At 41.6% G+C, this 16,371-nt stretch overlaps 1 protein-coding gene and 1 pseudogene across 1 annotated transcript; one reads left to right on the top strand and one right to left on the bottom strand.

Moving 5' to 3' along the window:
• The first annotated feature begins 3,717 nt into the window (after window positions 1-3,717).
• LOC121982226 (serine carboxypeptidase-like 45) lies at window positions 3,718-6,099 on the top strand. The gene is made up of 10 exons (XM_042535189.1): window positions 3,718-4,002; window positions 4,064-4,165; window positions 4,244-4,339; window positions 4,415-4,507; window positions 4,578-4,657; window positions 4,740-5,021; window positions 5,103-5,227; window positions 5,314-5,406; window positions 5,501-5,618; window positions 5,704-6,099. Exons 1-10 carry the CDS (start codon window positions 3,759-3,761, stop codon window positions 5,863-5,865), a joined length of 1,395 nt encoding a protein of 464 aa, XP_042391123.1. The 5' UTR covers window positions 3,718-3,758; the 3' UTR covers window positions 5,866-6,099.
• Window positions 6,100-14,836: 8,737 nt separating this feature from the next.
• Window positions 14,837-16,079, bottom strand: LOC121982224 (annotated as a pseudogene).
• Between the last annotated feature and the right edge of the window lie 292 nt (window positions 16,080-16,371).

Raw genomic sequence — 16,371 nt, 5'->3', positions numbered from 1 at the left:
AACTTGTCCCAGTATCAATACGGGGAAGATAAATCATGGACGACTATTAACCTTGAACTCCAGATCTTATTATGATAACATTTTATATATTAATCACTAGATCGATCCCTCCGAAAGGACTTATAATAAAATAATTATGATGCATACATAAATGTCTCATTCTGCGAGACTGCGGTCTCATTAAGATGAGTACATGAATGTCTCTTTGTGCGAGAGTGCGGCTCCTTGCTAACTCATGTCATGGGTTTGTTTGCTTCGTGCATGATTTAAGGGATGTAGTGGGTTTTTCCAATGCAGCTTGTGGTCCCACTGACTTTGAGTTGTTAGAAGGCATAAAGTGTCTTTCACTCTCATTCACAATTGTACAAAGACTTAGACTTGGGTGTGTGTACACTTAGAAAGGTCAATGGACTCGTGACTAGAATCATTAGGTGAGAACATGCAAAGAATATTAAAACATTTACCTAAACCCATTATTAGCGTGTTAAAGTGAGTGGATTATATATAATATGATAGTAACTATGCAAGTTGACGAAAACAGGGATGGTAAATTATAAAAGAATTCAATATTCACACCGTCTTAAATTAAGAACTTAATAAACATCTAAATGAATCAAATTCAAATTAAACTTGAACACTCATTTCATGATTTAATTCATTTTAGACTCAGTTTATTTTAGTTTAGTTATCTTATCAAACAAATTAAGGTTAAGCAATACAAATCCAACTATGCAAGCAAGGATGATGATGAGTGTACTTGATGCATGAAGTTGTGAAAAGCATTAAAATTAAAGGCTCGAATGTAGTTGCAGACTAGAACACCTAATTAGCTACCTCCTCTACCCTCTCTCATTTTTTCTAGAGACAGGAAATCAAATCCATCAAGTTAGCTAGCTTCATCACATCAACACCAACACTACTTACCAAAGCGGCACACTTACCAATATGACATGCATACAGTGTAAACTAGCCACTACACCTCATTCAAACCCATCCATTATCTGATCTTTTTAGGCTCTAAATCTCTAGCCACACCACAATGCATGGCTTCTTCCCTACATTATTCCTCACCCTCTTTGCTTAGCCTCTTCTTTCTTTCTTGTCATCACACTTTGGGAACCCCAACCAAACTCAAATGCCAATGCCAATGCCAATGCCAATGCCAATGCATCAGCTAAGTTGTTGTTATCACTGCTGCAAATATTCCTCCAACACAAATGGCGCAAATAATGATGGTGCACATCATAAGGAACGGGAACTGCCACGCCATGCAATGCACAGCCCCTCCTCCTCTTCTGCTGCTGCTGCACCACCAGCAGCTCAGCGACTGATGGCAACCCAACGTCCGAGGACCGACCGAGTCTAGATTCCATGACTCGCTCACATGTTTGCTCATTGACTCTCGTCAGAAACAGCAGCAGTTCATTCCCATTGACGGGTTGCTTTTCTCTGCTAGCTGGACGCTGGGTCGTCGTTGGGCGCCACAAAAGCGTGTCCTCGTGGAGGAGAGGAGGTCAGGATCCATGAGTTCGTTGCTCCATGGAAACAGTGATTGGATGGGTGATAGCGGCTTCACCATTCTCGCGGACAAATAGGTTTTTGTTTGCATGTTTCTGAGTCAGAGGTTGGTTTTGGAGTGCAGGCTGCGCTGGGTCTCTGACTGACCCATTGGGTTAGGAACGGTACGGTGCCAGTGAGAGATTCCGCTAGGTAGGAAGGGCTGAGCAGCAAAAGATGAGGAGTGCCCTTTGGGGGAAAAGACGCATTTATTTATTTATTTATTTATTTTTATTTGTGATTTGTTTAATTTGGAATCATTCGATTTAAATTGTGTGAAATTTAAATTTTGGAAGATAATACTAAAGCCGAAAATATGTCTAAAAGGGTGACTCGTGCACAAATCTCTCCTCAATGTAGATCCCAATAAAAGATTTATTATATGTAATTTTATCTTAGTTTATGACAGGTTGTTTTGGTCTAAAATTCGAATCTATAATTTACAGATCACACGTACACGTTGTTCCGGCAAGAGTCTCTGTCAAAGTTGAAATTATGTCTATTGAAAAACAAATTTTGAGATAGATATTTAAAATGATAGAGATATGTATTTAGATAATTAATTAAAAGATTTAATAATGATATAATAAAATAAAATTTATTTAAATATAAATAATAATGTAATAAATAGAGAGAGTACAATAAGTTAGTAATACTATGAATGAAAATAGTAATTGACAATATAACATAAAAGTGTAAAGTATTAATTTTGAAAGTAAATCGTATTTTTTTTAATCTAGACATCTAGTTCTTCTAACTAAATAATTTTAGAGGTGACTGATCTCATCTCATAAAAAGAGGCAAATCCTCTGGTCTATTTTTTTTATGATCCTCTCTTGGTCCTCTTCATAATTACGATTGGAATTCAACCACAATTGATTATGATCTCTCCTTGTGTTCACATTTCCATTTAAATTATAGTTTGAGTTGGGGTAGGTGGTCAGAGGTCATCCGGAGACAACCCCCCCGGGGACGCCTAGTAGTCCGGCCATCCACCCATCGAAGTTGTTTTCGGGCTATCTTCGATCGTCTGTCCCAATTCAAATTATAATCTGGATGAGAATGTGAACTCAAGGAAAGATGACAGTTAATTATAATCGGATTTCAGCCGCGATCCGACTTCAATTACAAAGAGAACCAAGAGGAGATCATGAAAAACAGACTAAAGCATCCAGACTTCCATAGAAATTTTCCACCAGCAATCAGAATAAATAAAAAAAAATGAACGACTCGTCGCTCCGCAATCAGCATTCCAGATTGTTTCCATATAATGAGAAAATTAATTTCACAATATATCATAATTGGGAATCAATGTGTATACCTATTAACTACGGAAGCACCTTACCATGGTACCTTAGTCCCGAACACAAAAACTAAAAAAAAAAATAAAATTAAAACATATAACTTATGCACATTCAAAATTGACCTTCAAAAATATTTATCTCATTTGTAATGCAAATTCTAATCCTTATCTTTTCCGTATCTTAAGAGGCGTACCATCGAAATCCAAATGCATTTGTTATAGGACAATAACAATAAGCAACAATGGCACTTTGCAGTGATTGATGCCTATATTTGCACCCATCATAATGACTCCAAAACCTTTATTTGTCCCAAGGATGGATGCGAGTATCATGGTGCCATCGATTGATCTCTCCAAAGATTTCCACTCCTTTCGCTGGCTGCAGAGATGGCAGACAAAAACTCTCACGATGCGAAAAAAAGCGTTTATTCCTGGCCACGGCACCAGTCCAGTGTCCTCTTCTGCTCAATGCCACACCAGAAAGGAACAGAACGAGCACAAGACTCCCTTTTCTCAAGAAGCACCACAAGGTTTCTTAACTGTGCATCAATCCCCTGATCAAATACAGAAAAAAGTTACAGAAAGCTAACTTTCTACTCTTCAACTAAAAGCAAAGCAAGGCAAAGAGCATTGCGAGCTTGCACCCTCCTCCCACTGGTCACTCATGTGACCTCCGGTTGTTTTTTTCTGCCATCCGCTTAGAAAGAAAGAAAAAACTAAATCATGTTTATACTTTACACTTTTTTTTTCCCTCAAAATTCGATGTGCAATACACCTAAGCAATTCTTTAAGGGACAGACTGTTTAAGCAATTGCTTTGTTTCTTGCCTATATAAACGCATCCTTGCTTTTCACCTCCCTTTCACAGCCTCATCCTCCTCGCAGTGTGGCTTTGCAAAATGCAATCTTTGTCATGGAAAGCCATGGCGGTGGTGGCTGCAATCCTAGCCCATGTGTGCTCCTCCAGCGAGTCGGAGCAGCAAGATAAGATCACCAAGCTGCCTGGCCAGCCGCAGGTCAACTTCCAGCAATTCTCAGGCTATGTCACAGTGGACCAGTCGAAGAAAAGGGCTCTTTTCTACTATTTTGCTGAAGCAGAGACGGATCCCTCCGCGAAACCCCTTGTTCTCTGGTTGAATGGAGGTAAAGCTGCTTCCTTTCACTGTTATCACCCTCGGAGAAGTTTAATGCTTCTTGTTTGCAGGGCCTGGTTGCTCTTCTCTTGGTGTTGGGGCATTCTCTGAGAATGGACCCTTCAGACCAAGTAGAGAAGTGCTGGTTAGAAACGAGTATAGCTGGAACAAGGGTAACAATTGTTTCATTTATGAGCTTTAGTCTATGATTCAGAAAGATCTGCAGCAACCCTATTTGCTATGTTCTTCAGAGGCAAATATGTTGTACTTAGAGGCCCCAGCTGGTGTTGGATTCTCCTACTCCAGTGATTCTTCCTACTATGAGAGTGTGGATGATAAGATGACAGGTACAATGAGAATGTTCCTAGCTCACTCGATTTCAATGAGTGCTGTTTCACTCATTGTGCTTTTGCTTTCTACAGCCAGAGACAACTTAATCTTCCTTCAACGCTGGTTCGAGAAGTTCCCTCGATACCTAAACAGGGACTTGTACATTACTGGAGAGAGTTATGCAGGTGGGTGATGACTGTTCTTCCCTTCCTTAGATCTTCTTTGGAATGAGCTTATTTATGTTGTTATCATCAGGGCATTATGTTCCACAACTAGCACAGCTCATGGTTGAATTCAACAAGAAGGCAAAGATCTTCAATCTCAAAGGAATTGCTGTAAGCCGCATTTGAGTAGTTTTGTGTTCTCCCCTAGACGAGTTATCACATTTGTGGCAATGACCTTTTTGTTTTTGCATAGCTTGGTAATCCAGTTCTAGATTTCGCGACCGACTTCAATTCGAGAGCAGAATTTTTCTGGTCTCACGGATTGATATCAGATACTACCTACAAAATCTTCACCTCTGCTTGCAACTATTCGCGGTATGTGAGTGAGTACTATAGGGGCTCTCTCAGCCCTGTGTGTGCGAGAGTGATGAGCCAAGTGACAAGGGAAACGAGTCGGTTTGTCGACAAATATGATGTCACCCTGGATGTGTGTGTATCATCAGTTCTTTCACAATCCTTGGTTCTGAGTCCTCAAGTATGTCTGAACAATCTTAAAAGCATTTTTTTCACCTTCTCTTGGTCTCTATCTCTGAAATGGTTTTTATTGTTGCCACAGCAAGTCCCTGAGAACATTGATGTCTGCATCGAAGACGAGACGGTGAGTTATCTCAACAGGAAAGATGTGCAAGATGCTCTCCATGCACGCCTCACCGGAGTCGCAAAATGGACCGTTTGCAGCAGGTATTGAAGCTTATTGTTCAGCTTCATGAACCATGAACATGATGCTATGGAATTTTTTGCCTCAAGTATTGTAAGTTTGGATGCAGTGTTCTACAGTATGAGCTACTTAACTTGGAGATCCCCACAATTACTCTCGTGGGCTCGCTTGTTAGGGAAGGGATACCGGTGTTGATCTATAGGTAACAAATTGTCTACATACTTTCAGATGAGTTCTATGAATTTAGTGTGCAATTTTTTGCAAAAGAAGAAGCTTATGTTTTGTTGCTTCCACAGTGGGGATCAGGATTCTGTCATCCCTTTGACAGGGAGTAGAAGCCTTGTTCATAAATTGGCGAACGAAATGGGGCTGAAAACTACGGTTCCATACCGAGTGTGGTTTGAGGGGCAACAGGTAGACACTTAGCAAGCTCAAACATCCCTAGTTAATGAGTGAATTTCGACTACGGATTCATGTTTCCTTTGGTTGACAACGACAGGTAGGTGGATGGACACAAGCATATGGAGACATCCTCTCGTTTGCAACGATAAGAGGAGCTTCTCATGAAGCACCATTCTCGCAGCCGGAGCGTTCCCTTGTGCTCTTCAGATCCTTCCTGCAAGGCCGACCGCTACCGGAGACTTTCTCGGAGATTCCCTGACAGTTACTGAGAGTCTGAGTGATCTGTGTGCGTGTGTATATGGTATTCCATGAGAATTCAGCATTCATCCACTAGTTCTCGATGCGCTTGAACTGAGATGGAGTTGGGAAAATAGTGAAAAGAGAGCACAGTGATTGAGTCATGAATTGCTTTGCAGCGTTTTGCAGTCCGTGGCTTATGGATCTATGTTTGGCAGTTCTATGTTTGATGACCAATAAAGAGAATGTTCAGCTATGTTTGTTCGAAAGCTTATCATTATGTTGTCCCTGAAAGTAAGAAATATTTGCAACTAGAAGCTTGCAGAAAGTGGTCAGGTTCAGGAAATAGTCCGTGAACATTTTGTTAGAATTGCAATATATCAAGATGATTCATTCGTCCCTAGCGTGTCGCAGCCAATTTACCCTAAGCTAACACGGAGAAAGTAAATCACGGGTGACTATTAGCCATTAGTATAGGTGGCCAACGCATGAGAAAAGACATACTCAGATGCACAGAGTTTTAACTTGAATAACTCATATGACAACACTTCATACCTCAACCGTCGCACCGTCCCAAGGGAACAGTATTGCAATATATCATACATGAACTAAAGGATGGTGGCAAAAGGCGAATACACTCGCCCCCAGCGCCTCCGCCAACCCGTCCCAGGGCCAACATGGAGGAGGTAAATCACGGGCGGCTACTAGCCTTTAGAATAGTGACTAGTACATAAGGGAGGCATTTTATCTCGGCTTTGTCAAGATTTGAACCCCAGATCTCATGGTGGCAGCACCTCATGAGCTAGCCACTAGACCGTCCCGAGAGGACTATATGAACTAAAGGATGCATCTAGAACAGGATTATTAATCTCTAAAGCACAATAGAAAATCAAAGCAATAGCTCATAAATGACTGACATGAATCTATCACAAAGGCTAATGCTTTTTTACTTATCGCCGGAGTTCCTGCTAGTGCAGAATAATCTTCTAGAGAAGTGGACGGCGACAATCTTTAGTTCTCTCTCAATGAGGAAGAGAAAATGTTAAAGAGACTCTAGAACGTGCCCTAATTCATGAGCATCTTCCTTTATATACCAAGCACATCCTATAGACTATCCAACTTAAAGCTCATCTATCATTAATATCCGATCAATGTTAATGAATCGGGTTTTGGATTTATACATTGAATCCACATCCATTTAATCCAAATCCTCTTTATATGTCTAATGCATTAGATCACTTAATTGAGTTTAGTTACTTTAATGACAATTAGTTGTATATGTGTATGTGTATTAATCAAGTGTAAGTCCACCTTATGGAGATTAAGTCTACTCATGTGGACTCAATTGGATCTACTCCACCCATATGGACTTAATCCTACAATCTCTCACTTGAGTTATACTTAATTCCTTATACACCACACAACGCCTAAGTTGAGTTCAACATACAAAACTTTATGGGTTAAATACTCCTTTAAACAATCTCGTCCATTAAATCAATTAGTACAAGACTAAAGAAATCATACCTACTATAACTGTAACAAGACCCAACAGTATACTCCATAACATGTTGAAGGCGCCTTCTATTAGGTTGACAGTAACAGAGCATTGCTCTATTCGCGAATTTAGACACAACAAGGCGCCTTCCAACCGCTTTCTCCTCTGATTTTTCATCCCAAAACCTCAAAATGCATCCTAGATACAGCTTAACTCAATTTATCTCATCAATACAAAGTTTATATGTATTTTCCTTATCAATTTGTGCTTATATGCTTGTATAAAATTAGGAAAAGACGACATGTTGCCCCTAGCCCTAGTAATGCCCCATTTGCTGATGCTAGGTTTCCCTCTGAGTAGCTTAGGCTAGATTTCCATAAGCATACATATATATGTTGCATTGAAATCTAGGTACTTGAGTAAAACCGTCTTCACTTAGTATTGTGCCCCTATCACATAGATTATTGAGTACTACCAATTAGACAAACTGGTTTACTATAGTCATGTAGTAAATCTAGATTTGTGTGCTCAGTTTTATAATAACTTAGTTAAAATAGATAACCTGACATATTCCACTAGAGTTGGTGGAAAGGACTTTCACTTTTCCCTCACTGTATTATATACTAGCCTAGGACTCAAGAGATCTGCATGTCTATTTTTGTGTTACCTTGATAGGGATCTGCTATTTGGCCAGGCCTACTCCCATACTACATTAAATACTATCTACATGTATTTTTTTGGGGGAGGATAGACTACCTACAGTGATTGACTTTAGGTCACTCTCTCTTAGGGTCCAAGACTATGTCCTATATCAAGTCCTGACCACATGTATTTTGCCGATCACATCTAGCAACGTTGCGATGATGCGACCTTTCCACTCTTTCTTTTTATATGCCCTCTGTCAGCGTCTAGACATTGATATTGCATTACATATATTTCATAATGTCATTCATGCATCCAGTCTTGTCACTAGACTATAGGTCCACATGCCCCACTGTCATAGTTTGACACACATGACCCAGGGGAGGACTACTTCCCTTAGTGTATATGATGAGTTTGGCCAGCACCAGCTAGCTTTAGTGCATATAGACATCATTTCTCAGGGGGTTCTAGCTTGGAGAGTTGGGCCACAACCAACCATACCAATCGAGGCCGAAGATGATTTTCCACCTATTATTCCAGCTAAGGGAGAGGAGTGGCCAGAGTTTACGGCTGAGGAGCTCTTTGGATATCCTCGGACTCTAATCCAACCCTCGACCTCTACCCAACCCTCTACTTCACTATCCATCGAGGATCGACTTGCTCGACTTGAGGAGTCCTCCACACAGATTCGGCAGTCAATCTCGGACGGATTCAACACACTCCGGGGGGAGATGACCACCAGATTTACTTCTCTTCGAGATGATATGACCACCAGATTTGAGAAGATTCTTCAGGCTCTACGAGCACCTGAGGTCCCCTTACCTCCACCACCTGCTGACGATGATCAGACCTGATCATGTTACATACACTATTATGCATTGTAAATTTAGTTGACTTGCTATCTATAGTCAGTTTTTCTCCTCTAGTCTATTTGTTGAATCAGAATTGTGTTTCATAGACTAAGACCAAGTGAAATACTAACTAGATAAAATGACTTAACCTGACTAACTAAGCAACACTATTATCTTCTGATAGTTAGTTAGTAATTAGCGGATAAACAGTTTAAGGACAACTTATAGTTGATTAGATTATTTTGAAATAAAATCAGGTTCAATAAGGGATCGATTTTCAAAATATTTCTAAAAATTATCTTCAAATTCATTCTTTTTAGAAATTTTGAAAAATCCCATATGTTTTAAAAAAATTACTTTGAAAACTGTACTGCATTAAACTATCTTTGAAAAGTGTTCTCCAAATAACACTTATACTTTTCATAAATCCACCTTTTAAAATGTTTATTTTCAAAATCATTTAACATATTTTGAAAAATCGCATGTTTTGGAAAACTCTGTTATTTCTCAAATCATAAGTTTTAAAAAAAATAAATTTGACAACTGTTTCAATTTAACTACTCTTGTTTTTTGATGAATTTCAAAGGGGGAGGATTAGGATTTAGTTAGAAAACAAAAAGAAACTTAACACTAAAAAGTGATCAAGAGAACAAAACTAATTATTTTAAACTTTTTATTTTTATTAAAATCATATTTTGTGCTTGCTTTGTATATTTTTTTTTCCTAACTTAACCTAGATTGTCATTGCATCAAAAAGGGAGAGATTGTTGGTGCAGTTTACACTAACGGTCTAACTTAGATTTTGATGAATGATAAGTAAATTAAGTTAGGTATTGTTGTGATCTAACCACTTGATCAAGTGTGCAGGAGAAGTCCAGATAGGTCAACGGGTTAATCGAATATCTGGCAAGAAATCTATCTAGGTCAACGGGCCGATCAGATAGCTGGTACGAAGTTTAGATAGGTCGACAGATCGATCAGATATCTGGTGAGAAGTCCAACTAGGTCAACATGGCAACTGGATAGCTGGCGCAAAGTCCAGATAGGTCGACAGGCTGACCGAATATCTGGCAAGAAGTCCAGTTGAGTCTGCGGACCGGAAAACTAACAAATTGATAAGTTATGGTAAGTCACTGGATGAGAATGACTCAGTGATGATGTGCCTCGGTTGAGGGGATAGTAGATGTCGGTTCAGTTTAGGTCCATTTTGGATCCCTAAACTGAGACCTTGACTAATTTTTGGTCTAAGAAGGACAAGAACTAATTACTACTGCTCAATATTATTGTGCTAACACTTGTCTTGCATGTTATTATTTGGTTTATTGGACTAATGTTGTTTTGCAGGACAAAGGAACAAATTTGCCTTTGGATGAACAGTGCCCGAAGGCGCCTTCGTACTGTTCATGGAAGCCGCCTTGGATGGCTATGGAAGGTGCCTTCTGCAGGATTGATTTTCGGACGAAGTCACAGATAGAAGCTAGACTGTTCGATATCAAATTTGACTCATTGGAGGCGCCATCAATAGCTATAGAAGGTGCCTTCCATGCCCTATATAAGGTAGTCTCGAGAAGGCTTCAACACAACACAGATATACGAGCTACTACGCATCCGATTAAGCTTCCAACTGCCCTTGGCTCCTGCTATAATTCTACTGCGAAGCTGCTATGCTCGACGACTACTTCGAGGAGTTTTGATCGCCCGGCAGACCGACATCGACAAAAGCGCTCCTATTTCAATCCTTAAGTGTCGGTAACAAATTTTATTTGTGTACTTAATTACTGCAAAAGGACAGGTGCAGTGTGTTGCACTTGTTCTAATCTTCTTTGTACTCAATTTCCTCTTCTGGAGGTACTGGAAGAGGTTTTTAGTGGATTACCTGTTGATAAGTCCGTAGGACTTTGGTCTTGGAGTAGGAGTCGCTAAATGCTCTGAACCAAGTAAAAACGCTCATGTTTTCTTATGTTCTTTGTTCTCGCTTTCTTATTTCTTTTTTTCGCTGCGTATATTTTGATTTTAAAAGAAAAGATGAGTTTCTGAAAACCAAGTGATTCACCCCCCTCCTCACGTGCATAATCGATCCAACAAGAGATTCCTTAGCTGAGCGGCTAGGTCTAAACCCCAGACTCACATGTCCGAGTGGTCATGTTATAAGTGAGCTTTGCCCTCATGCTAAGTGTCAGGGATTCCTAAGCTGAGCGGCTAGGTTTGGTCCAAACTCACGTGCCCGAGTGACTAGGTTTGCGGTGTTATTGACAACCCTGAAGGGTGAGCAAGCGCGAGTAGGAGAAAAGGATGAGGTATTAAAGCAAAAAATAGTGTACTGAGCGGGAGCACATGAATTCAAACTTAATAAATTTACACATCAAATTACAACAAGCAAATAGTACAGAGAAGCATGGAAATATAAGACAAAGCGCCAGGCGGGAGCGCATGAGTTCATACTTAAAAATTTTTACATCAAGATAAGAGTTCATATTCAAAAATTTTTACATCAAAATAAGGGCACAAAAAAAGTCAAAGGAGAGGGTCAAGGACTTCGTCAGGGAGGGAGTCTGCAATTTTCCTCTTCTTTATGACTGACTTGGGCAACTTAGGGGAAAGATGACTGTCGTCCAACAGCTATTGAAAGGTTTCGTCAATAGCGTGGTCGACCAGGTGAAGGATCCGGTCGGCAACCAGAGCAGACTCGACCTCCTTTAGCGTCTGAGCAAGCAGTCGAGCCTCCTTGTTCTTTAATTCCATATCCGCAATGGCTTGATGCTTCCAATTGTTGGCCGAGCAGATCTTGTTTTCAAAGGTGGTGGTCTGCTTATCAAGTTGTTGAAGCCGAACATTGAGCACGTGGTCATTGTCTCGCTCATGCCCAAGAGCTTGCTCGGAATTGTGTAGCTTCTCGGAGGTCCTCTCTAGGTCCATCTTCAGCTGGGCCACCTCCAGTGTCAACGGGGCAACGTCTCCCCAAGAGGAACCAACTCCTTCAAGTGAGATGTGCATTTTGCTATTCTCCCTCTCCAGGAAAGCCCGTCGTTGGGCCATGTATAGGCCCTCAATCCAAAACTGCGTGCGGGAAAAGAAGAGTTAGCGAAAAACAAAAAAGGAATGTAGAAGGGACGATGAGACACTTACCCTGGTCATTCTCTGGGTAAAGCTATTGGCCAGCTGCCTCAGAGAAAGGATGGCCGCTCGGCCTTTAGCATCCGCCTAGGATTGGGCCAGGGAACCTTGGATGTTGATTTTGTGGTTGGGAGAACGTGGCTCATAGAAGTTCGGGTCTCGCCAGGCATTCGTTAGCAGCCTTATAATTGCGGTGAGGTGACTGTGCCCGTTCGGATCTAAAGGGGCTGAGGTGGCGCAAGCCCTTGTATGGGACATAGGAAGCGACCGGATGGTGGACACCGGGCCCTCGCGCCTTCTCGGAGGGAAAGAGGTCAGAAGCTCGGTAGGAATGGTGTCAAGCGGGATCTCAGACAAAGAAGGCGTCCGGTCTGGAGAGAGAGGTGTAGGGCATCGAGTGATGCCGACGGTGGAAATAGCGGAGGAGGAGCTCTATCCCCATTCGGATGGAGGCCTTGCAAAAGGGCCCATGGTCGGTAGACGAACGACCATCGCTTCTGGGCGAGGTCATTTGTGGCACGTGACGAGGGGCTAATCGGAGGAGGTGGGCTTGGAGGAGGGAGCAGTTGAATCGGAGGCCACAATGATCGACACCATGGACGATCGGGCTGGTGGCAGCTCGGCGGTGGCCGCCGTGACATCGCGATAGCTGCTCGGCTACCCTCTGCTTCTCCTGTAACTTCTGAGGGGCCGACCAGCAAAACGCTTTCCTCCTCGTCCGCAAGGGTGCACTTGCTGTGCAGCCATGCTTGGTTCATTGTGTTAGCTGCAGAAAAAGGAATGTCAATCAGTTAGAATCGAAAGCATAAAGAAAAGGAGCAGTTTACCTAAGGAAGCAGAGAGGCGCATTCGGATGGGATTGAGTCCGAACACATATAGGACTCCCTCCTGTAGCAGCCTATGGATATGGTATCTCTGATTGGCCATCATAGCGACTGCTTGGAGGAAGTCAGAAGCGGTTCGATATTGTCTGAGCGGGGGTGATTTGGGTAGGTCGATTTGGCAAGCGGTCGGGAAGGCGCACGAAAAAGAAATGCTCTTTCTAGTACTTTATGGAGGAAGGCATTTTGTCGAACAGTACGAAGCCGATCTGAGTTTGAGAGAGATAGGTGCCCAACTCGGAAAGCTTGGGGTAGAAAAGGTATTGAAAGATGTGAGGCAAAAGGGGGATTTCGTACCGACGAAACAAAATTACGATCCCGCACAAGACCCTAAAAATGTTCGGGACTAACTGTTGCAAGGGCATTTGGAAATACCTACAAACTTTCAAGAAAAAAGGATGGACAGGAAAGCGCAGGCTGGCCATGAGTTGGTCTTTGAAAAAGGTAACCACACCATCGGGCGGTGTATGGGAACGAGCGTAAGTAGAGGGTCGGCTGATTATTTGGTGAGAATCAAGGATGCAAAAAGACAGACGCACTTGGTCAAGTTCATCACCGTTGCAATCAGAGGTCGTGGAAGTGTACCAGAGGTCGGCGATGGCTGAAGGAGGTCCAGAGGGTTCTGTAGGATCGAAAAGAATTTAGCTATCTCCACAATAGCATGATATTGTCCACTTTGGGCCTAAGCCCTCATGGTTTTGCTCTTGGGCTCTACCCAAAAGGTCTCATACCAATGGAGATATCTTTCTCTTTATAAACCCATGATCTTTCCCATGTGTTTCCAATATGGGACTATGTTTGCAACCTTGCAACCCCAACAAAATCCACCATGAAGGAAGCAACAGAGGAGAAGGAATGAGAAAGGAGAAATCAGTAAGGAAGGAAACTTATTCAAAGTAGTTGTTGGCAAAGTGTGCAAAGAAGAAAATGAAGAAGAAGACATGGAAAGGGGACGAGAGCGAAGGGGTTATGCGAGGAAGGAGACAGCGAGGAACGTCGGGGTTTAAAAACCCTGATGTGAAGCGTTTGCAGCCTTCCGATCAAGGGTTGTAGAAAACGAGATCCCCATCTAGCCATGGAATTCGAAGCGGCTGGAATCACGTCAATTGAAGAATATGTGTCTGTTACATCAAACGTGTGACGACAGACGACGGGACAGGTGACACATCGTTACAGTGTGTTGTTGGACCTAAATATATATATGGTGCTCTGCCTGTTGGCAATTTCTATCGTAATTAAGATGCACAATGTGGCAACATCATGGCTGCCAGTGGAGATGCATGTCAAGAGATTGATCCTATCCACCACATCAAATACCTTATTCAAGTTAATCTAATTGGCTTGAATGACTTGCCTAGCATGATGGAATGAGCCATGAAACCTTATTAGTTCATCACTGTTCCTCATCAATTATTAGTCTATTTGGATTGTCCATCTGCTTGACCACATCAGTTTGCACGATGCAATTGCCCATGTCTGATCAATCAACTTGCCCAACCGACTAATCAAGACATAATAAGAAAAGAATATAAAATGCATATACATAAAACTACCGTGTTCTTGAGAAAATATTTAATCTTCGTCCTGATTATATTTTGATTTTTTGATAATATAACTTAAATCAGAGATGTGACATGAAGTATGCACGATAGTAGTCATAAGGAGCTTCAAACTAAAGTTAGCCATCAAGTATAGAAAAGAACTCAAAGATTGTGTTAATTTATTTTAACCAAATTTGCAAAAGTTTCAAAAAGTCAACCAATCATTTGTTAAAACAAATTGTTTTGATGCATCATTTCCTTGAGCATTTACAACATTATCTAACACCGATCATTTCCTCGAGCATTTACAACATTATCTAACACCGATCATTTCCTCAAGCATTTACAACACATTAGAATCATAGGCAGCACTAAGACAATCATTTAACATACACATAAACATAACAACCAGGACCAAATCATTTCCGCAAGCATTTACAACACGGTAGAATTATAAGCACACTTTATTTTGACTAATCAGATAACAAACACCCAAGTTTTTACAGAGCATAACATAGATCATAGACATGTCGCCTAAGTTTATGAGCAAAAAAAAGCATATACATAACAGCAAAAGGTAGTAAAATACAACATGAAGCTTTTTAAAAATCCTCATCCAGCTTGAACTCATGGTTAGCTTCGTCGCTATTCAAACTCGACATCACAGAAGCCATCTGGTACTCCCCCACTCTCTTTTCAAAAAAGTTGGTCTTCCCTTGCAGCGAGATGAGCTCCATCCAGTCAAAAGGATTGCTTACCATGTACATATTTTCATACCCTAAAGCCCTTAGAAGATGATCTGCAACGAACTTAATGTACTGGCTCATGAGTTCACTATTCATCCCAATAAGGGCAACAGGAAGGGAATCACAGACAAATTCCCGCTCAATATCAACAGCGTCGGCAACGATAGACCGCACCCTTTCCTCTGAGAGCTTACTACGGAGGAGGCTATAGAGGAGACAAGCAAATTCACAATGAAGACCTTCATCACGAGATATGAGTTCATTTGAAAAGGTAAGGCCCGGCATCAATCCACGCTTCTTTAGCCAGAAGATAGCACAGAAGGAACCAGAAAAGAAAATGCCCTCGACGCAAGCAAAGGCAACGAGTCGCTCGGCAAAGGATTCGGATGATTCAATCCATCGCAGAGCCCAATTAGCCTTGCGAGCGACGGAAGGAATAGTCTCGATAGCATCGAAGAGATGCTCCTTCTCATTGTTGTCCTTGATGTAGGTATCAAGAAGAAGCGCGTACATCTCAGTGTGAATGCCCTCAATCGCCTTCTGGAAGTCATAGAAGGTGCGGGCCTCGAAGAGTTTCACCTCTTGAGAGAACCGAGCGGCAAGGTTCTCTATCACGATGCGCTGTCGGAGGCAGCGAAGAAGGCCAGAACACGGGAGATGAAGTGGCGCTCATCGGAGGAGAGGCGATGGTGCCAGTCCCCGAGGTCCTGCGAGAGATCAACTTCCTCCGCAGTCCAAGAAGAGGCCTGGGCCTTTTTGTATAACTCCCAAATGGACGGGTAGGCGATGGGAAAGGAACGGAAGCGTTTGGGGTTCGCTGCCAACAAGGGCTCGTACTCCGCTTCTCCTCCGACGGCGGGGATGGGGGCGGCAGAGGAAGGTTGCACTGAAGGCATGGTAGAGAACCGAATTATTCGAAAAGGAATCGAAGAGAAAAGTTGGGGCGTGGTAGGGCAGAGAGATAGAGGTGTCGAATTTATATAGAGAAGATTTCTGTTAAATTTTTTCTTAACAATTTATTTAAGAAATACTGTTTTTTTTTTAACCAAAAAAAAAAGAAGAACATCTAATCGGATCTAAATTAAACTTCCTTTTTTCTTTTTTAATTACCAAACCAAACTATTTTTTTTTTCAAGAAATTTGAGTTTTTGATTTGTAAATATAACAAATAATCATATAAAAATGGATGCCTTCCATGTTTACGGTTAGCCTTTAGATTTAAGAGAATATGAGGTGGATGTACAAATAAATGCAGGAG

Source organism: Zingiber officinale, chromosome 5A (assembly GCF_018446385.1).
Source record: "Zingiber officinale cultivar Zhangliang chromosome 5A, Zo_v1.1, whole genome shotgun sequence".
NCBI lineage: Eukaryota > Viridiplantae > Streptophyta > Magnoliopsida > Zingiberales > Zingiberaceae > Zingiber > Zingiber officinale.
Note: the sequence above shows the minus strand (reverse complement) of the source record. Positions and strands in the feature narration are given on the sequence as shown.

Coding starts and splice junctions, on each gene's coding strand:
- LOC121982226 (XM_042535189.1), top strand. CDS start 3,759: ATGCAATCTTTGTCATGGAAAGCCATGGCGGTGGTGGCTGCAATCCTA. Junction 4,166..4,243: donor CGAGTATAGCTGGAACAAGG/GTAACAATTGTT, acceptor TATGTTCTTCAG/AGGCAAATATGTTGTACTTA. Junction 5,619..5,703: donor TGTGGTTTGAGGGGCAACAG/GTAGACACTTAG, acceptor TGACAACGACAG/GTAGGTGGATGGACACAAGC.